The sequence below is a fragment of the Sander vitreus genome, unplaced genomic scaffold, assembly GCF_031162955.1.
Source record: "Sander vitreus isolate 19-12246 unplaced genomic scaffold, sanVit1 ctg271_0, whole genome shotgun sequence".
NCBI lineage: Eukaryota > Metazoa > Chordata > Actinopteri > Perciformes > Percidae > Sander > Sander vitreus.
Genome location: NW_027595435.1, coordinates 145,001 through 166,117, shown reverse-complemented (window position 1 = coordinate 166,117; position 21,117 = coordinate 145,001). Strand labels below are relative to the sequence as shown.

The 21,117-nt window shown below is 48.0% G+C and overlaps 1 protein-coding gene across 1 annotated transcript in view; it reads right to left on the bottom strand.

Annotated features, from left to right (window-relative positions):
* Positions 1 to 342: 342 nt before the first annotated feature.
* pex5lb (peroxisomal biogenesis factor 5-like b) overlaps positions 343 to 21,117 on the bottom strand; it is a gene marked incomplete at its 3' end in the record, with an annotated part of 29,979 nt that continues 9,204 nt past the window's right edge. The window contains exons 2-8 of the mRNA XM_078244625.1: positions 19,339 to 19,434; positions 10,998 to 11,112; positions 8,534 to 8,755; positions 6,722 to 6,842; positions 5,534 to 5,612; positions 2,981 to 3,079; positions 343 to 462 (exon numbers count right to left, since the gene is read on the bottom strand). Coding sequence (XP_078100751.1) covers positions 343 to 462; positions 2,981 to 3,079; positions 5,534 to 5,612; positions 6,722 to 6,842; positions 8,534 to 8,755; positions 10,998 to 11,112; positions 19,339 to 19,434 — 852 coding nt within the window. The remainder of the gene's footprint in view (positions 463 to 2,980; positions 3,080 to 5,533; positions 5,613 to 6,721; positions 6,843 to 8,533; positions 8,756 to 10,997; positions 11,113 to 19,338; positions 19,435 to 21,117) is intronic.

Genomic DNA, 21,117 nt, shown 5'->3' with positions numbered 1-21,117 from the left:
TGTGTTCGTGCCGTCGTCCATCGGAGGAGCCGTCGGCCTTCATTTGGGCCGATTTGACATGTACTCAATGAGCCATCTGATTGGTGGAGAGCTAACCAGGAAACGGGGAGCGGGATGATCTCTCAAAATCTGAGGAACATCTTCTAAACTGACCTTTGTTGATGTGAAATGAAGACAGATTCAGCAGCTGCACGGCCTGTTTCTCTCTTAATGTTTCCAGAACCACGTTACGGTGAACTATCTTCGTACAATGTGAGCTTGACCCATTGACCCTGTGGAAACCCTGTGATAATGAAAGTTTGGGGACCCCGGGGTTACGGGCAGGACGGGTTGTGAACTCACCTTCGATGCAGGTGAGGCAGCGGGCGGGATCGGACCCTGGCCCTCAGAGTCCTCCAGCCAGTTCCTCCGAGCCAGCTCCTCCCACTCGGCCTGCATCTTATCCCAGAACTCTGTGTCCGACTGAAACACAGAAACACTTCACATCAACAACATGGACACACACTTCAATCCCTGAGATGCACCCTGGGAGTCGTAGTTGACTTCTAACAGTTTTTAGATAATAATCACAATGAGATAGTTTCCTCATATCGTGCAGTCCTAGTTTCTCCAGAAGATGAGCACGCCAAGAGGAAGACAGCTTCAGAGGTTAAACCTGATCCTGAATCACAAATAAAAAGCTCACACACACACACACACACACACACACACACACAGACACACAGACACACACACACACACACACACACAGACACACACACACACACACACACACACACACACACACACACACACACACACACACACACACACACACACACACACACACACACACACAGACACACACACACACACAGACACACACACACACACACACACACACACACAGACACACACACATACACACACACACACACACACACACACACACACACACACACACACACACACACACACACACACACACACACACACACACACACACACACATACAGACACAGACACAGACACACACACACACACACACACACACACAGACACACACATACAGACACACACACACACACACACACACACACACACACACACACACACACACACACACACACACACACACACACACACACACACACACACACACACACACACACACACACACACACACATACACACACACACACACACACACAGACACACACACACATACACACACACGACACACACACACACACACACAGACACACACACACACACACACAGACACACACACAGACACACACAGACACACACACAGACACACACAGACACACACACACACACACACACACACACACACACACACACACACACACACATACACACACACACACACACACACACACACACACACACACATACACACACACACACACACACACACACACAGAATATGGAGCGTCTACCCCAGTTCATGCAAACGCAAATGTAAATATTCATGAAAAAGGACGAGTTGAGTTGTGTTGCACAGATTTAGAGAATGAACTAAACACGTCACACACTGGAGCATGAAGAGCCCCACACGTCATCTACAGGGTGTTACTGAGAACTGGAGCATGCTGGCTTTGAGGAACATCCAGATTATTAATAAAAGATGACTTTACAGCAGAATTAGGGACCTGAACACTTCACTGATGATGTAAATGTTGATGTTTTTTTTAAATGATGAACTCATTTTGAAAACGGCGTTGTGCTCTGCTGTGATCTGTCAGCGGTGACCTCCGCGTCTCGGAGGATTAAAACACCTGCAGCTACACTCAGAAAGTGTCAGAAGCTTTTAATCAGACCAAACGCTGTGATTGGTTCACTGAGCTGATGGGATTGAAGAGCCCCAACGCTTTGATCACTTCAATTAATCTGCATTTTAATCACTGAGCTGTTACATCACATCACCTCATCCAGACTGGATCAAGATTAACATCTGAACCGCCCTGAACCGCCCTGAACCGCCCTGAACCCCCCTTTGGCTCCTATCTAGCGTAAAGCCCGACCCAGGTGTCTTTGCTAGTTGAAGACCGACCCAGTTGTCAGTTTCCCGTCCAGCACCCACGTCGTTTAAATATCAAATGCACTTGCTCCCATCTGTGGCCCATGCTGGTCTTACAGGGAGGTGTGTTCAGGTACATTCTGGGCGTGCAGGTCTTACAGGGAGGTGTGTTCAGGTGCATTCTGGGCGTGCTGGTCTTACAGGGAGGTGTGTTCAGGTGCATTCTGGGCGTGCTGGTCTTACAGGGAGGTGTGTTCAGGTGCATTCTGGGCGTGCTGGTCTTACAGGGAGGTGTGTTCAGGTTCATTCTGGGAGTATTGCTATCTTGAGGCAGGGGGAAGTGATGGCACCATTGACCAACAAAAACCTGGTCTAAAGTCAATAATGCATTAAACAACATGGGCGCTGGACGGTCTTAAACTAGCAAAGACACTTGGGTCAGCTTCGCTGTGCAAGATAGGACAGAAGAGTTTTCTTTCCTAATAAGTGCTGTAAGGTGGATCCCATTCATGCCGATCTGAAGAGAGGTTCAAGGCCATATGTAAAAGTAACTGTTGAAGTAGAGTGTTAGTGTCAGGCTTAAGTCGACCTAGGGGAAACACTGCATCCATGCTGGTCCAGCAGCTCTCCGTGTTAAATATCAGATGATCTCCAGAAACAGATAGCACCAGTATGTTGCTGATCACAGACCTGTACTTCCTGTCATCTGAGAGGTCGGCCGTGATTCAGCAAACATTCAGAACAATGACGCTGCACTCTGACGACAGGATCAACCAGCACACTTCTCTTCAAGGTATGGATGGAAACTAAAATGTAGCCCCAGAAAAGCTGAGTAGGAAGTGTGTGTGTGTGTGTGTGTGTGTGTGTGTGTGTGTGTGTGTGTGTGTGTGTGTGTGTGTGTGTGTGTGTGTGTGTGTGTGTGTGTGTGTGTGTGTGTGTGTGTGTGTGTGTGTGTACCTCCACAGCAGCCTTCGCTCTGACAAACTCGTCCTCCAGAGACTCTTTGCTCGCCAAAAGGGAACGCGTTCGTCTGCGCTGTCTGGATGCCGCACAGTCCTGAAAACACACACACACACACACACACACACACACACACACACAGAGACAAACACACACACACACACACACACACACACAGAGAGGTCAGCCAGCAGCCGTCAGTGTGACAGTAAAGACAAAACAACAAACACCAGAAAACTTTGAAGGTGTTCAAAGTCATTGTTAAGGAGACATCACAGGAAACGACCCAATATCCCTCGCTCCCTCTGACGTCTTCAACTGACACACATAGCTTTAAACAGTGACGTTAAGTGAGTCAAAGATCGGCTGCGTGGCGTGAGCGTGTCAGCTGCGTGGCGTGAGCGTGTCAGCCGCGTGGCGTGAGCGTGTCAGGCCGCGTGGCGTGAGCGTGTGCGTGAGCGTGTCGGCTGCGTGGCGTGGCGTGAGCGTGTCGGCCGCGTGGCGTGAGCGTGTCAGCTGCGCGGCGTGAGCGTGTCAGCTGCGCGGCGTGAGCCTGTCAGCTGCGCGGCGTGAGCCTGTCGGCTGGGTGGCGTGAGCGTGTCAGCTGCGCGGCGTGAGCGTGTTGGCCGCGTGGCGTGAGCGTGTCAGCTGCGCGGCGTGAGGGCGTGAGCGTGTCGGCTGTAGTAGGCGTGAGTGTGTCAGTGCGTGTGTAGTAGTGTGTAGTAGTGTATAGTAGTGTAGGGTAGTAGTGTGTAGCGTGAGTGCGTGCGTAGTAGTGTGTAGCTGAGTGTGTAGTGTGTAGTAGTGCGAGTGTGTCAGCTGTGTAGTGAGTGTGTCAGCTAGTGTGGCGTGAGTAGTGTCGGCTGCGTGGCGTGAGTGTAGTGGCAGTGTGTAGTGTGAGTAGTGTCGGCGTATAGTAGTGTGTAGCAGTGTGCAGTGAGTGTGTAGTAGTGTGTGAGTAGTGTGGCAGTGCGTAGCAGTGCAGTGTAGCGTGCAGTGTAGCGTGTAGTGGTGGCAGTAGTGCAGTGTGTAGGTGTAGTAGGTGTGAGTGTGTAGTAGTGTGTAGTAGTGTGTAGTTGTGTAGTAGTGTGTAGTAGTGTGTAGGTGCGTGTGTAGTAGTGTGTCAGTGGTAGTGTAGTAGGGTGTAGTAGTAGTGTAGTAGGTGTGTAGTGTGTAGTAGGTGTATAGTAGGTGTGTAGTAGGTGTATAGTAGTGTGTAGTAGGTGTATAGTAGTGTGTAGTAGGTGTATAGTAGTGTGTAGTAGTGTATAGTAGTGTGTAGTAGGTGTATAGTAGTGTGTAGTAGGTGTATAGTAGTGTGTAGTAGGTGTATAGTAGTGTGTAGTAGGTGTATAGTAGTGTGTAGTAGTGTATAGTAGTGTGTAGTAGGTGTGTAGTAGTGTGTAGTAGGTGTGTAGTGTGTAGTAGTGTATAGTACTGTGTAGTAGTGTATAGTAGGTGTATAGTAGTGTGTAGTAGTGTGTAGTAGGTGTATAGTAGTGTGTAGTAGTGTATAGTAGTGTGTAGTAGTGTGTATAGTAGTTTGTAGTAGTGTATAGTAGTGTGTAGTAGTGGTATAGTAGTGTGTAGTAGGTGTATAGTAGTGTGTAGTAGTGTATAGTAGTGTGTAGTAGTGTATAGTAGTGTGTAGTAGGTGTGTAGTAGTGTGTAGTAGTGTATAGTAGTGTGTAGTAGTGTATAGTAGGTGTGTAGTAGGGTGTATAGTAGTGTGTAGTAGTGTGTAGTAGTGTATAGTAGTGTGTAGTAGGTGTATAGTAGTGTGTAGTAGGTGTATAGTAGGTGTATAGTAGTGTGTAGTAGTGTGTAATAGTGTATAGTAGGTGTGTAGTAGTAGGTGTATAGTAGTGTGTAGTAGGTGTATAGTAGTGTGTAGTAGGTGTATAGTAGTGTGTAGTAGGTGTATAGTAGTGTGTAGTAGTGTGTAGTAGGTGTATAGTAGTGTGTAGTAGGTGTGTAGTAGTGTGTAGTAGGTGTGTAGTAGTGTGTAGTAGGTGTATAGTAGTGTGTAGTAGGTGTATAGTAGTGTGTAGTAGTGTATAGTAGTGTATAGTAGTGTGTAGTAGTGTATAGTAGTGTGTAGTAGTGTATAGTAGTGTGTAGTAGTGTGTAGTAGTGTATAGTAGTGTGTAGTAGGTGTATAGTAGTGTGTAGTAGTGTGTAGTAGTGTGTAGTAGTGTATAGTAGTGTGTGTGTAGGTGTATAGTAGTGTGTAGTAGGTGTATAGTAGTGTGTAGTAGGTGTATAGTAGTGTGTAGTAGGTGTATAGTAGTGTGTAGTAGTGTATAGTAGTGTGTAGTAGTGTATAGTAGTGTGTAGTAGGTGTGTAGTAGTGTATAGTAGTGTGTAGTAGTGTATAGTAGTGTGTACTAGGTGTATAGTAGTGTGTAGTAGTGTATAGTAGTGTGTAGTAGTGTATAGTAGTGTGTAGTAGGTGTATAGTAGGTGTATAGTAGTGTGTAGTAGTGTATAGTAGTGTGTAGTAGTGTATAGTAGTGTGTAGTAGGTGTGTAGTGTGAGACGACGGCTGACCTGTGATGAAGGTATGAAGTCGAGGTCATCGAAGCTGTGCATGTTCTTCGTTAGAGGATCAGTTTTAAACTCTGCAGACCTGAAGGAGAAAACAAACCGTCAACGGTCAAACAACGAGAGCAACACGACCCCCAAGTATGATATAGGGCCCTATTAACGGTCTCAGGTCGCGGCGTCAAGCACCTGGCGCAGGTGTATTTAGGGCGTGTCCTAATCCACTTCTGCTAGTTTGACGGCAGTAAAAAGGGTCCGTGTGCCGGGGTCATGGTTCTAAAGGGTTGACCTTAGTGTCTTCATTAATCAGAGGTGAGTTCTGGGCGTAACATGCAATCAACCAATCAGAGATCATCTCCCATTCCCTTTAAAAGCCAGGCGCGTTTGGACCTTGGAGCATTGCTGTTATGATGGAGGATCTGCACCGTGATATTGTTATTTGTAATCTTCTGCATGTGTGTGTGTGTGTGTGTGTGTGTGTGTGTGTGTGTGTGTGTGTGTGTGTGTGTGTGTGCTGCTGTAGCGTCCCTGTGTGTGTAACAAGCATAGTGTGCACGCACGTACGAGCATTTTACTAATGCTCTGTTAAAATAACAATGAAATGCTGCGTTATTGACTTTAGACCAGGTTTTTGTTGGTCAATGGTGCCATCACTTCCCGCTGCCTCAAGATAGCAATACGCCCAGAATGCACCTGAACACACCTCCCCTTAAGACCAGCACGCCCAGAATGCACCTGAACACACCTCCCCTTAAGACCAGCACGCCCAGAATGCACCTGAACACACCTCCCCTTAAGACCAGCACGCCCAGAATGCACCTGAACACACCTCCCTGTAAGACCAGCACGCCCAGAATGCACCTGAACACACCTCCCTGTAAGACCAACACGCCCAGAATGCACCTGAACACACCTCCCTGTAAGACCAACACGCCCAGAATGCACCTGAACACACCTCCCTGTAAGACCAGCACGCCCAGAATGCACCTGAACACACCTCCCCTTAAGACCAGCACGCCCAGAATGCTCCTGAACACACCTCCCTGTAAGTACGGCCCAAAAACCCACAAAGAAACGAAAAAGAAATGTAAATGGGGAAATTACATACAAATACGTGCACCGTAATCTTCCACAAACGGAGGGGAAACCCACTGAGAACACGCGGACTGATTCTTCCTCCAGAGTGGTATTTACCAGAGCAGTTCGCTGGAGGAGTGGTGGGAGGTGCAGCGCCTCTCGTCTCTCGTCCTGCCTCCGGCGTCCTCCACGTCCAGGTTGACCTCGTCCCATTTGTCCCGAGGAGACGGCAGACTGACTGCAACACATCGACCACAGCACGCTTCACGTCACACACCAAAACAAACACTTTGACTCTCACAACACAAAGAAAGAGGAAGGGGACGGATACCAGAGCAATCCCGGAAAACGAAACGTCGTCGATATAGACTAGTACCTGAGTCTAGAGAGACGAGACTAGCAGGAAGTGGTTTTACGTGCTTCCTGTGTGTTGAGTACCTGAGTCTAGAGAGATGAGACTAGCAGGAAGTGGTTTTACGTGCTTCCTGTGTGTTGAGTACCTGAGTCTAGAGAAGATGAGACTGGCAGGAAGTGGTTTTACGTGCCTCCTGTGTGTTGAGTACCTGAGTCGAGAGAGACGAGACTAGCAGGAAGTGGTTTTACGTGCTTCCTGTGTGTTGAGTACCTGAGTCTAGAGAGACGAGACTAGCTGGAAGTGGTTTTACGTGCTTCCTGTGTGTTGAGTACCTGAGTCGAGAGAGACGAGACTCGCAGGAAGTGGTTTTACGTGCTTCCTGTGTGTTGAGTACCTGAGTCTAGAGAGACGAGACTAGCAGGAAGTGGTTTTACGTGCTTCCTGTGTGTTGAGTACCTGAGTCTAGAGAAGACGAGACTGGCAGGAAGTGGTTTTACGTGCTTCCTGTGTGTTGAGTACCTGAGTCTAGAGAGACGAGACTGGCAGGAAGTGGTTTTCACGTGCTTCCTGTGTGTTGAGTACCTGAGTCTAGAGAGACGAGACTGGCAGGAAGTGGTTTTACGTGCTTCCTGTGTGTTGAGTACCTGAGTCTAGAGAGACGAGACTGGCAGGAAGTGGTTTTACGTGCTTCCTGTGTGTTGAGTACCTGAGTCTAGAGAGACGAGACTGGCAGGAAGTGGTTTTACGTGCTTCCTGTGTGTTGAGTACCTGAGTCTAGAGAGACGAGACTGGCAGGAAGTGGTTTTACGTGCTTCCTGTGTGTTGAGTACCTGAGTCTAGAGAGACGAGACTGGCAGGAAGTGGTTTTACGTGCTTCCTGTGTGTTGAGTACCTGAGTCTAGAGAGACGAGACTCGCAGGAAGTGGTTTTACGTGCTTCCTGTGTGTTGAGTACCTGAGTCTAGAGAGACGAGACTCGCAGGAAGTGGTTTTACGTGCTTCCTGTGTGTTGAGTACCTGAGTCTAGAGAGACGAGACTGGCTGGAAGTGGTTTTACGTGCTTCCTCTGTGTTGAGTACCTGAGTCTAGAGAGACGAGACTGGCAGGAAGTGGTTTTACATGCTTCCTGTGTGTTGACTACCTAAGTCGAGAGAGATGGGACTGGCAGGAAGAAGTTTTACGTGCTTCCTGTGTGTTGACTACCTGAGTCTAGAGAGACGAGACTGGCAGGAAGTGGTTTTACGTGCTTCCTGTGTGTTGAGTACCTGAGTCTAGAGAGACGAGACTGGCAGGAAGTAGTTTTACGAGCTTCTTGTGTGTTGACTACCTAAGTCGAGAGAGATGGGACTGGCAGGAAGAAGTTTTACGTGCTTCCTGTGTGTTGAGTACCTGAGTCTATAGAGACGAGACTGGCAGGAAGTAGTTTTACGAGCTTCCTGTGTGTTGACTACCTAAGTCTAGAGAGATGGGACTGGCAGGAAGACGTTTTACGTGCTTCCTGTGTGTTGAGTACCTGAGTCTAGAGAGATAGGACTGGCAGGAAGTGGTTTTACGAGCTTCCTGTGTGTTGAGTACCTGAGTCGAGAGAGGCGGGACTTTGCGCCTCCACCTGGATCAGCTCCGTCTCCTCCGGTCTGGTCCGGCGTCGGGGACTCCGCGAGCCGCCCTTTCTCCTCACGGGACTCCTCCTCTGCTCGGTGTTAACGCGGCAACCGCCCAGCTCGCTCAGGTGCTCGGTGGTCCCGCGGCAACCGCCCGGCTCGCTGAGGTCCACCAGGTCCAGAGCTGTGGACAGGACTGCAGGACGAAGGATTTGGAAAACGGACGGTTAAAGGGGAACTTCAGGTTCCATTTCCTAAAGGTCTCTATATCAGAAATTGGAGTTTTTCCCTACTCTCTCTCCATCCTCCCCCTACTCTCTCTCTCCTCTCTCCATCCTCCCCCTACTCTCTCTCTCCTCTCTCCATCCTCCCCCTACTCTCTCTCCTCTCTATCCTCCCCCTACTCTCTCTCTCCTCTCTCCATCCTCCCCCTACTCTCTCCTCTCTATCCTCCCCCTACTCTCTCTCCTCTCTATCCTCCCCCTACTCTCTCTCCTCTCTCCATCCTCCCCCTACTCTCTCTCCATCCTCCCCCTACTCTCTCCTCTCCATCCTCCCCCTACTCTCTCTCCTCTCCATCTATCCTCCCCCTACTCTCTCCTCTCCATCTATCCTCCCCCTACTCTCTCTCCTCTCCATCCTCCCCCTACTCTCTCTCCTCTCTCTCTATCCTCAGCAGCAGTAGTTAGTAACAAGCTGTAATGTTACCCTACAGGACTAATGTTCATGTTCATGTTAATGTTGACAGACTCAGATTATTATTCTAAGTGTCTGACAACATTATGAAAGGATCCCTCCAGAGATAGACCTTTTAGTTAAAGAGGAAGATCCTTTTAGTTTAACATGAAACAGCCCCGAAATCTCCATCACCAAACCCACCAGACTCCATGTAAATAATCAGGACTTTTATCATCGTAAAACACACTTGGTTCATCTTTCCACTGTTCCAACAATCACCACTCTGGTTTGGTTGAAATAAACCCTTAATTCACCCATTTACATGTAGAGATATGTTGGCTCTATACACGCTAAAAGTCCTGATTATTTACATGGAGTCTGGTGGAAATATGCTGACTCTATACACGCTAAAAGTCCTGATTATTGACATGGAGTTTGGTGGAGATATGCTGGCTCTATACATGCTAAAAGTCCTGATTATTTACATGGAGTCTGGTGGAGATATGCTGGCTCTATACACGCTAAAAGTCCTGATTATTTACATGGAGTCTGGTGGAGATATGCTGGCTCTATACACGCTAAAAGTCCTGATTATTTACATGGAGTCTGGTGGAGATATGCTGGCTCTATACACGCTAAAAGTCCTGATTATTTACATGGAGTCTGGTGGAGATATGCTGGCTCTATACACGCTAAAAGTGCTGATTATTGACATGGAGTTTGGTGGAGATATGCTGGCTCTATACATGCTAAAAGTCCTGATTATTTACATGGAGTCTGGTGGAGATATGCTGGCTCTATACACGCTAAAAGTACTGATTATTTACATGGAGTCTGGTGTAGTTTGGTGATGGTGATTTCAGGGCTGTTTCATGAAAGGACCTTGCTCTTTATAGTCCATATATGCATCATAAATGAGTCAGAAAAGCTGCAGCGATAAGTGATTTTGTCTTAGAGCTCTATAAGCAATAACTTGAAACCTGAATATTAGATTACAGCGTCCATTTTAAGCAACAACAAACAGAGTATTGTGTGCAGGGTGACCTTTAAATGTCATCATCGCTTTCTGAAACATGAGCACACAGTTTGATCTCCGGTCTGAACGGATGAAATTTCAGCCGTTTCAGTCTCCTCTTTTAGTCTCTCCGTTTGGACGAAAACAGCAAAACAGACAGAGTGTGTTTAAGAAGGCCGGTGATGAATGTGAGGAGGACGCAGCAGGTCAGAGGTGTTAATTAACGGGACGTGTACCTGCGGAGACGTAGGAGACAGATGGGCTCAGAGGGGGAAGGAAGGAGGACGGCCGAGGACACAAAGTTAGAGGAGGACAGGAAGAGACACGAGGTCAGAGAGACACAGAAAAACTTAGAGAAGAAACATGGAGAAAAAGACTGTTCCCTCATTCACTCACTCACTCTTCCCCCTATAGAGTTTATTAAATATGAACTGAATCCAGGATTTAGCTTCTGATTGGGCTGAATATTGGGCTTTTTGACGGGGTTTGCACCCTTGCACTCCTCGCTACGCTGGTCGCCGTAATGACGGCGCCGTTGATTACAGGAAGGTGTTTACGTAGGTGGAGCTTCAATGCAGCAGGCTGAGAGGAAGTGGAAATGGAACTGGTGAGCAGAAAAAGGGTTGTTTGGCAGGACTTTCAGTCAAAAGAAGGCCATTCAAGTCCATATATATGACAGAGGGGGAGACAGAGGGAGACAGAGGGGGAGACGTGGGAGAGGATGTGTTAATTAGCAGGAGTCTACCTGCTGTGTTGGAGGTGAGGGGGCGGGTGGAGGAGGACGCGTCGCTGCGGCTCTCTGACAGGAAGTCATCGATTGAGGGACTGAGCAGGGGTCGACTCTCCTGCTGCTCCCGCTGCTGCAGACAGGAACACACAAACACACAACTGTTGGACAGGAACACACAAACACACAACCACACAACTGTTGGACAGAAACACACAACTGTTGGACAGGAACACACAAACACACAACTGTTGGACAGGAACACACAAACACACAACCACACAACTGTTGGACAGAAACACACAAACACACAACTGTTGGACAGGAACACACAAACACACAACTGTTGGACAGGAACACACAAACACACAACTGTTGGACAGGAACACACAAACACACAACTGTTGGACAGGAACACACAAACACACAACCACACAACTGTTGGACAGAAACACACAACCGTTGGACAGGAACACACAAATACACAACTGTTGGACAGGAACACACAAACACACAACTGTTGGACAGGAACACACAAACACACAACCACACAACTGTTGGACAGAAACACACAAACACACAACTGTTGGACAGGAACACACAAACACACAACTGTTGGACAGAAACACACAAACACACAACTCGTTGGACAGGAACACACAACCACACAACTGTTGGACAGAAACACACAAACACACAACCAGACAACTGTTGGACAGGAACACACAAACACACAACTGTTGGACAGGAACACACAAACACACAACCACACAACTGTTGGACAGAAACACACAAACACACAACTGTTGGACAGGAACACACAAACACACAACTGTTGGACAGGAACACACAAACACACAACCGTTGGACAGGAACACACAAACACACAACCGTTGGACAGAAACACACAAACACACAACTGTTGGACAGGAACACACAAACACACAACTGTTGGACAGGAACACAACACATACTCACTCCCATCTCGCTTGGTCAGGTGCCTTTGTCGTTGTTATTGACGCTAAAAGTCTCCTTTAGCGTCAATAACACGCTTTATCTAAACGTGCTTGGTCGGGACTATTGTCGTCCCTTTAGAGCTATAAGTAAACGTGCTTGGTCGGGACTATTGACGTCCCTTTAGCGCTATAAGTAAACGCGCTTGGTCGGGACTATTGACGTCCCTTTAGCGCTATAAGTAACGTGCTTGGTCGGGACTATTGACGTCCCTTTAGTGCTATAAGTAAACGTGCTTGGTCGGGACTATTGACGTCCCCTTTAGAGCTATAAGTAAACCTGCTTGGTCGGGACTATTGACGTCCCCTTTAGAGCTATAAGTAAACGTGGTCGGGACTATTGCTGTCCCTTTAGAGCTATAAGTAAACGTGCTTGGTCGGGACTATTGCCGTCCCTTTAGAGCTATAAGTAACGTGCTTGGTCGGGACTATTGACGTCCCCTTTAGAGCTATAAGTAAACCTGCTTGGTCGGGACTATTGACGTCCCTTTAGAGCTATAAGTAAACGCGCTTGGTCGGGACTATTGACGTCCCTTTAGCTCTATAAGTAAACGTGCTTGGTCGGGACTATTGACGTCCCTTTAGAGCTATAAGTAAACGTGCTTGGTCGGGACTATTGACGTCCCTTTAGCGCTATAAGTTAACGTGCTTGGTCGGGACTATTGACGTCCCTTTAGAGCTATAAGTAAACGTGCTTGGTCGGGACTATTGACGTCCCCTTTAGAGCTATAAGTAAACGTGCTTGGTCGGGACTATTGACGTCCCCTTTAGCGCTATAAGTAAACGTGCTTGGTCGGGACTATTGACGCCCCTTTAGAGCTATAAGTAAACGCGCTTGGTCGGGACTATTGACGTCCCCTTTAGCGCTATAAGTAAACGTGCTTGGTCGACTATTGACGCCCCTTTAGAGCTATAAGTAAACGTGCTTTGGTCGGGACTATTGACGCCCCTTTAGCGCTATAAGTAAACGTGCTTGGTCGGGACTATTGACGCCCCTTTAGCGCTATAAGTAAACGCGCTTGGTCGGGACTATTGACGCCCCTTTAGAGCTATAAGTAAACGTGCTTGGTCGGGACTATTGACGCCCCTTTAGAGCTATAAGTAAACGTGCTTGGTCGGGACTATTGACGCCCCTTTAGAGCTATAAGTAAACGTGCTTGGTCGGGACTATTGACGCCCCTTTAGCGCTATAAGTAAACGTGCTTGGTCGGGACTATTGACGCCCCTTTAGAGCTATAAGTAAACGTGCTTGGTCGGGACTATTGACGCCCCTTTAGCGCTATAAGTAAACGTGCTTGGTCGGGACTATTGACGCCCCTTTAGCGCTATAAGTAAACGTGCTTTGGTCGGGACTATTGACGCCCCTTTAGCGCTATAAGTAAACGCTTGGTCGGGACTATTGACGTCCCCTTTAGAGCTATAAGTAAACGTGCTTGGTCGGGACTATTGACGCCCCTTTAGCGCTATAAGTAAACGTGCTTGGTCGGGACTATTGACGCCCCTTTAGCGCTATAAGTAAACGTGCTTGGTCGGGACTATTGACGCCCCTTTAGAGCTATAAGTAAACGTGCTTGGTCGGGACTATTGACGCCCCTTTAGCGCTATAAGTAAACGTGCTTGGTCGGGACTATTGACGTCCCCTTTAGCGCTATAAGTAAACGCTTGGTCGGGACTATTGACGCCCCTTTAGAGCTATAAGTAAACGTGCTTGGTCGGGACTATTGACGTCCCCTTTAGCGCTATAAGTAAACGTGTTTGGTCGGGACTATTGACGTCCCCTTTAGAGCTATAAGTAAACGTGGTCGGGACTATTGACGCCCCTTTAGCGCTATAAGTAAACGCTTGGTCGGGACTATTGACGTCCCCTTTAGAGCTATAAGTAAACGTGCTTGGTCGGGACTATTGACGCCCCTTTAGCGCTATAAGTAAACGTGCTTGGTCGGGACTATTGACGCCCCTTTAGAGCTATAAGTAAACGTGCTTGGTCGGGACTATTGCCGTCCCCTTTAGAGCTATAAGTAAACGCGCTTGGTCGGGACTATTGACGTCCCCTTTAGAGCTATAAGTAAACGCGCTTGGTCGGGACTATTGACGTCCCTTTAGCTCTATAAGTAAACGTGGTCGGGACTATTGACGTCTCTTTAGGGCTATAAGTAAACGTGGTCGGGACTATTGACGTCCCTTTAGCTCTATAAGTAAACGCGCTTGGTCGGGACTATTGACGTCTCTTTAGGGCTATAAGTAAACGTGGTCGGGACTATTGACGTCCCCTTTAGTGCTATAAGTAAACGAGCTTGGTCGGGACTATTGACGCCCCTTTAGCGCTATAAGTAAACGCGCTTGGTCGGGACTATTGGCGTCCCCTTTAGCGCTATAAGTAAACGTGCTTGGTCGTGGGTGGGCTTACGTTTCCGTGACTCAGAGCAAATAACGGGACGGTTAAAGACACACGGGGAACACGATCCCACGTGTGTGAGATAGACTTTATTAATCCCACACTGGGGAAATTCCTGTGCTACAGCAGCTCAAAAGAAAAAAACTATGTACACACATCAGAATAACACAAATACACACTAAGTAGACATAGGAGAAGAAATATACATAACGTATAAGAACAAGAGAAACAGAATCAGTTATAATAACAATAGTGATAAAAACTCTTACATAAACAGACAGTATATATACACAGATATACAGATGAGTAAGGTGCGGATGAATAGATGTGACATAGAGTGATGAGTAAATAAATATGCATATATAGTATGCAATATAGTATAGTATAGTATATACAATATAGTATATTGTCCAGTGATGCTCATATTGCAGAGACAGCGAGCAGTGCTACATGTTGCATTAAAGAGTCTGACTGCTGCTGGAATGAAGTGGCTACCCTCGTACGGTTTGGAGGATCGGTTGGATATAGAAAGCAGAGAGCAGAAGGTACTTTTCACATCCTTTCTTTACTGGCTGAATGTTTCTCAACGAGTCACAAACATGATTACATCCTCTCACATGTATTTTTGAAAGCTCTGAAGAAACATTTTGTGTTTGTGCGAAACCTGCGGACTCTTTCAGAAGACTCGGCGATACAAGTTTAATCCTGACATCCAGTCATGAACACAGCTGCTGCTGTTGATTTATCCATTAGGATCTCTTTAAATGTTTAATTCATAGGAGCTGCTGTCAGAAACAAAGCCTGAAAACTCTGATTTTCTGACAGCGCCTGAAAGCTCCGCCAGAAAAGAACGGGGGACTCACACGGGGCACCAACTGTTACAACGACCAGATTTCAATTCAGCTTTGACTCAGAAAAGACTTGGAACGTGTGTATGTTCAGACACTGAGGACCAAGATGACGTCCTCATTAGGCCCTGTTTACACGACTACGCTCACGGGGGGAAACGACTAAATATTTGATCAGGTGTGCCTTTCGTTTAGACAGAGACGGAGTTTTTGGGGCTTAACAACACAAAAAAGTGTAACCACCCTCACGTTCCCATCTAAAGGGTAAAAACTCACTGTGACAGTGTGTGTGTGTATGTGTGTGTGTGTGTGTGTGTGTGCATGTGTGTGTGTGTCTGTGTGTGTGCCTGTGTGTGTGCATGTGTGTGTGTAGCGTGTGTGTGTGTCTGTGTGTGCAGCGTGTGTGTGTGTGTGTGTGTGTGTGTGTGTGTAGCGGTAGCGTGTGTGTGTGTGTGTGTGTGCAGCGTGTGTGTGTGTGTGTGTGTGTGTGTGTGTGTGCAGCGCGTGTGTGTGTGTCTGTGTGTGCAGCGCGTGTGTGTGTGTGTGTGTGTGTGTGTCTGTGTGTGTAGCGTGTGTGTGTGTCTGTGTGTGCAGCGTGTGTGTGTGTGTGTGTCTGTGTGTGCAGCATGTGTGTCTGTGTGTGCAGCGTGTGTGTCTGTGTGTATGTGTGCCGTGTATGTGTGTGCCACGTGTGTAGGTGTGTGTGTGCAGCGTGTGTGTGTGTGTGTGTGTAGCTTGTGTGTCTGTGTGTGCAGCGTGTGTCTGTGTGTGTAGCTTGTGTGTGTGTGTGTGTGTGTGTCTGTGTGTGCAGCGTGTGTGTCTGTGCGCGTGTGTGTGTGTGTGTGTGTGCAGCGTGTGTGTGTGTGTGTGTGTGTGTGTCTGTGTGTGCAGCATGTGTGTCTGTGTGTGTAGCGTGTGTGTCTGTGTGTGCAGCGTGTGTGTCTGTGCGCGTGTGTCTGTGTCTGTGTGTGCAGCGTGTGTGTCTGTGTGTTTTTTATCTGTGAAATGTGCTATATTAATAAACTTAATGATAGGTGGAATAATCAAGCCTGCATGTATTCAAATGTATTGTCATATTTCATATGTTCTGTAATGTGTTATTAAGATCTAGGTAGAAGGTCAGCGTGATGTACAGAGGCCCTATGCATGAGAAGGTTGGATCTGATCCAGATGTTGGGCATGAGAGAATAACATGCAAAGAGGCCCTGATTGAGTAGCTGTCCAGGAGTTGTTAGGCATTCTGTCAGTCTATATCTGAATAACAACAACGTAGGAACAGTTAACTATGACCTTTGGTGGGGCCTACAGGAGATCTGAGTCTAACGGAGTCTGGGAACCCCACCGTTGTTATGATGAGGTAGCAGCTTGTGTGTGTACACATGGTTTTCTCCTGTGTTCAATGTTGAATAAAGCTGCATTTAATCTGAAATCATCGGACTCGTCATGTATGAAGTCTCCACCATCATCGTTGGGTACTGCCGGGTCCCGACAGGTCCCGACGGGCTCGGTTTCGGGTATCCATCCTCTAGTCCTCATGCCTTTGTGTCTTCTGGAAGGACTACTGCAATGCCCTGTTTTCTGGCCTCCCTGCAGCTCATCCAAAATGCAGCAGCCAGGGTACTGACAAGGGCCAGGAGATATGACCATATGACTCCTGTCTTAACCTCACTCCACTGGCTACCCATACAGGCAAGAACAGATTTTAAAATCCTCCTTTTAACCTACAAATCGCTGAATGGCCTTGCACCCTCATACCTAGCCGAACTGATTAACCCCTATGCCCCCGCACGACCACTCCGCTCCCTGGGTACCAACCTTTTAGAAACTCCTGGGGTCAAAAATATATCGGCAGGCCACCGTGCCTTTTCTTATCGAGCACCATACCTCTGGAATAACCTTCAGTTGTATGTCAGAGAAGCCTAGCCTGGTCTGTGTGTCTGTGTGTGTGTGTGTGTGTGTGTGTGTGTGTGTGTGTGTGTGTGTGTGTGTGTGTTTCTAATCCTAATCCACAGCACTGGGTACGTGCACATGTCAACTGGAATATGTTGGGATTTAATCCTGTGTGCGTGCACCGCTGTCACTAAAAGACATCCAGACAGCTGACATCAGGCGCTGTTCTGCATCACCGTGTGTGGCTGTACAGTCAAAGCTTTTTGGGAGGAAATTAAAAACCTAAAAACAGAAAAGATGATCTCAAAAGACCTTTTGATGAACCCTGCTCTTTTATTTCTGGACTCTGCCGCAGATCACGGAAGGAAACCCAGAAGATTAGGACGTTTTTTGGCGTACGCACCAGTTGAGAAACTCCTCTTATTTTATTTTTTAATTGAACATCCATGGAAGCCTCGCATTCACACACCCAGGTATAAGCGAAGCTTTAGGCCTCCTGCACACGGGCTGCGTGGCGTGAGCGTGGCGTGTCAGCTGCGTGGCGTGAGCGTGGCGTGAGCGTGGCGTGTCAGCTGCGTGGCGTGAGCATGGCATGAGCGTGGCATGTCTGTTGCGTGGCGTGTCAGCTGCGTGGCGTGTCAGCTGCGTGGCGTGTCAGCTGCGTGGCGTGAGCATGGCATGAGCGTGGCATGTCTGTTGCGTGGCGTGTCAGCTGCGTGGCGTGTCAGCTGCGTAGCGTGTCAGCTGCGTGGCGTGAGCGTGGCGTGAGCGTGGCGGCTGCGTGGCGTGAGCGTGGCGTGTCAGCTGCGTGGCGTGAGCGTGGCGGGTGCGTGGCGTGGCGTGGCGTGTCAGCTGCGTGGCGTGAGCGTGGCGTGTCAGCTGCGTGGCGTGAGCGTGGCGTGTGCGTGGCGTGTCAGCTGCGTGATGTGTCAGCTACGTAGCGTGTCAGCTGCGTGGCGTGAGCGTGGCGGCTGCGTGGCGTGTCAGCTGCGTGGCGTGAGCGTGGCGTGTCAGCTGCGTGGCGTGAGCATGGCATGAGTGTGGCATGTCTGTTGCGTGGCGTGTCAGCTGCGTGGCGTGTCAGCTGCGTGGCGTGAGCGTGGCGGCTGCGTGGCGTGAGCGTGGCGTGAGCGTGGCGTGAGCGTGGCGTGAGCGTGAGCGTGGCGGCTGCGTGTCTTTCACCAGAAAGGTGTCTGACGGAGCTGCTGCTGCTGCTGCTGCTGCTAGTCTTGTCTGGACACATGGATGTTTCTCATAAACATAAACATAAATATATTCTGATCTGATTACAGCAAAGACAACGTCGGCAGGATTGACGGTGAAACAGACTCCAGAATATTTCCTATATTTTAAAATTACATTTATATCTGTATTTATGTCCAAACCTCGAGACTTTCAAACATCAAAATGGGGCTCCTATCTCGCACCCAGCACAGCGCAAAGCAGCTAGTTTAAGACTGACGCAGGTGTCAGTTTCCCGTCCAGCGCCCACGTCGTTTAAACAGCAAATGGGGATGTGTTCAGGTGCATTCTGGGCGTGCTGGTCTTACAGGGAGGTGTGTTCAGGTGCATTCTGGGCGTGCTGGTCTTACAGGGAGGTGTGTTCAGGTGCATTCTGGGCGTGCTGGTCTTACAGGGAGGTGTGTTCAGGTGCATTCTGGGCGTGCTGGTCTTACAGGGAGGTGTGTTCAGGTGCATTCTGGGCGTGCTGGTCTTACGGGGAGGTGTGTTCAGGTGCATTCTGGGAGTATTGCTATCTTGAGGCAGTGGGAAGTGATGGCACCATTGACCAACAAAAACCTGGTCTAAAGTCAATAACGCAGCATTTCATTGTTATTTTAACAGAGCATTAGTAAAATGCTCCTAGACTCGTACACAGCCCTAAACACACCTGCACCAGGCGCTTCACGCCGTGTGCTCAGATCATTAAAATAGGGCCCCATAAAGTCTACTTGTGCTACGTTGGGGGGTTTCTTTAGGCTCCTAAAGCATCTCCTGCTTGATCGTCTATTTTAAAATAAATGGGAGCATCATTTACTGAATGAGCATCATGCTGTGTTGAAGAAGACGTGAAACTAGCTGTTTTTATAGACTATAGAGAGCAGAAACATGCAGCTGCAGGTCTGAGGTCCGAGCACAGAAGCAAGCTGGAAGCAGAAAGAAAGATCTCTGAACAGAGCGAGATAATAAACAAGCGAGGTCGTCAAGCTGACCTTAGTTGTCACGGTGAGGAGGGCGTTTCCTTCTGAGGTTGACTTTTTACCAGGAAGCTCCTTCAGCACCATGGCAACGACCCTGTCCCCTTTCCCCTACAACAGGCAGAGCGACATGTTCATTCACTCAGACGCACAAAACACAACCTTTTACTAAGTCATCACTGCCTTTTTCTGTCAAAGTCAGGTATTAAAGATGAAGGACTCATGAACTATTAAAGAAAAAAAAGAAATGATGATGACGTCACTAAGATAGAAAACTCCAGCCGCGAGGTGTGTGTGTCTGTGTGTGTGTGTGTGTGTGTGTGTGTGTGTGTGTGTGTGTGTGTGTGTATGTGTGTCTCTGTGTGTGTGTGTGTGTGTGTGTGTGCGTGTGTCTGTGTTTGTGTGTGTGTGTGTGTGTCCATGTGCATCTGTCTGTGTGTGTGTGTGTGTGTGTGTGTGTGTGTGTGTGTGTGTGTGTGTGTGTGTGTGTGTGTGTGTGTGTGTGTGTGTGTGTGTGTGTGTGTGTGTGTGTGTGTGTGTGTGTGTGTGTGTGTGTGTGTGTGTGTGTGTGTGTGTGTGTGTGTGTGTGTGTGTGTGTGTGTGTGTGTGTGTGTGTGTGTGTGTGTGTGTGTGTGTGTCTGTGTGTGTGTGTGTGTGTGTGTGTGTGTGTGTGTGTGTGTGTGTGTGTGTGTGTGTGTGTGTGTGTGTGTGTGTGTGTGTGTGTGTGGCGTTGCAAATGATCAAACATGCAAAATCTGCATCCTTGGGGTATTTGCTGAGTTGAAATTTTTTACCTTGAGGGAAAAAATGGCCTTAGCTTCTCATTATTTACAGAGAGCGTACAGAAAATGAGCTCTCTTTGGTAAGTTCTGAAATTCTGTGTCTGTTGTTGTGTTGATGTACCCTGGACGCCAGCCGAACTTAGCCCCGCCCACAACATTTGAGGTCGGGAACTTCGGTCTGGACTTGATCCATTGTGGAGCACACTACTTGCTACGGCGTCAATTGACACGCAGTCACAAGGTAATGTAAGTCAATGGAGGCCAAACGGCGTTGATAAGCACGCTAAAAAGAGAGTATGCGCCTTGATAACACGCCAATAATGGCATATGAATTGGCGTGCCATACATACGCCACTTCATGAGATCAGTCTGACATAATGTAGGGAATAGTGAGTGAGTAAGGGAACGGTTTCGAAAACAGCTATAGTGTTTGCGTTCAACAAACGTTTCAAAGCTCACATTTAGTTTTCTTCTATTCACACACTATAATCTGTTTAAACGCTTCCTTCATGCCAGGCATCAACCTCATATCACCTTCCTGTTCTCAGAATCAGTATTTTACCCCACAAGAGAGTTATAAAGATATATACAGTATATATATATATATATATACACACACTAATAATGAGTGGTGAGAGTTGTGTGTTGGCAGAGATGCGAGCTGCTGGAGTGAACTCAGCAGGCAGGATGATCCAATCAATAAAACATCCTCCTCGGTTTATTATTAGACTCAAATACAGACGTGCTGATTGGACCAGCTCACTCTGGATGATTAATGAATGATTCTGTCTGCTGGCTTCTTCTTTTACTCTCCATGTATCTCATTAACACTACACAGACACTCTTCGTCTGCCGTTCGTCTGCACACACTGCCAAGACACAGAGCTGTTCGTCTGCACACACCGCCAAGACACAGAGCCGTTCGTCTGCACACACCGCCAAGACACAGAGCCGTTCGTCTGCACACACCGCCAAGACACAGAGCCGTTCGTCTGCACACACCGCCAAGACA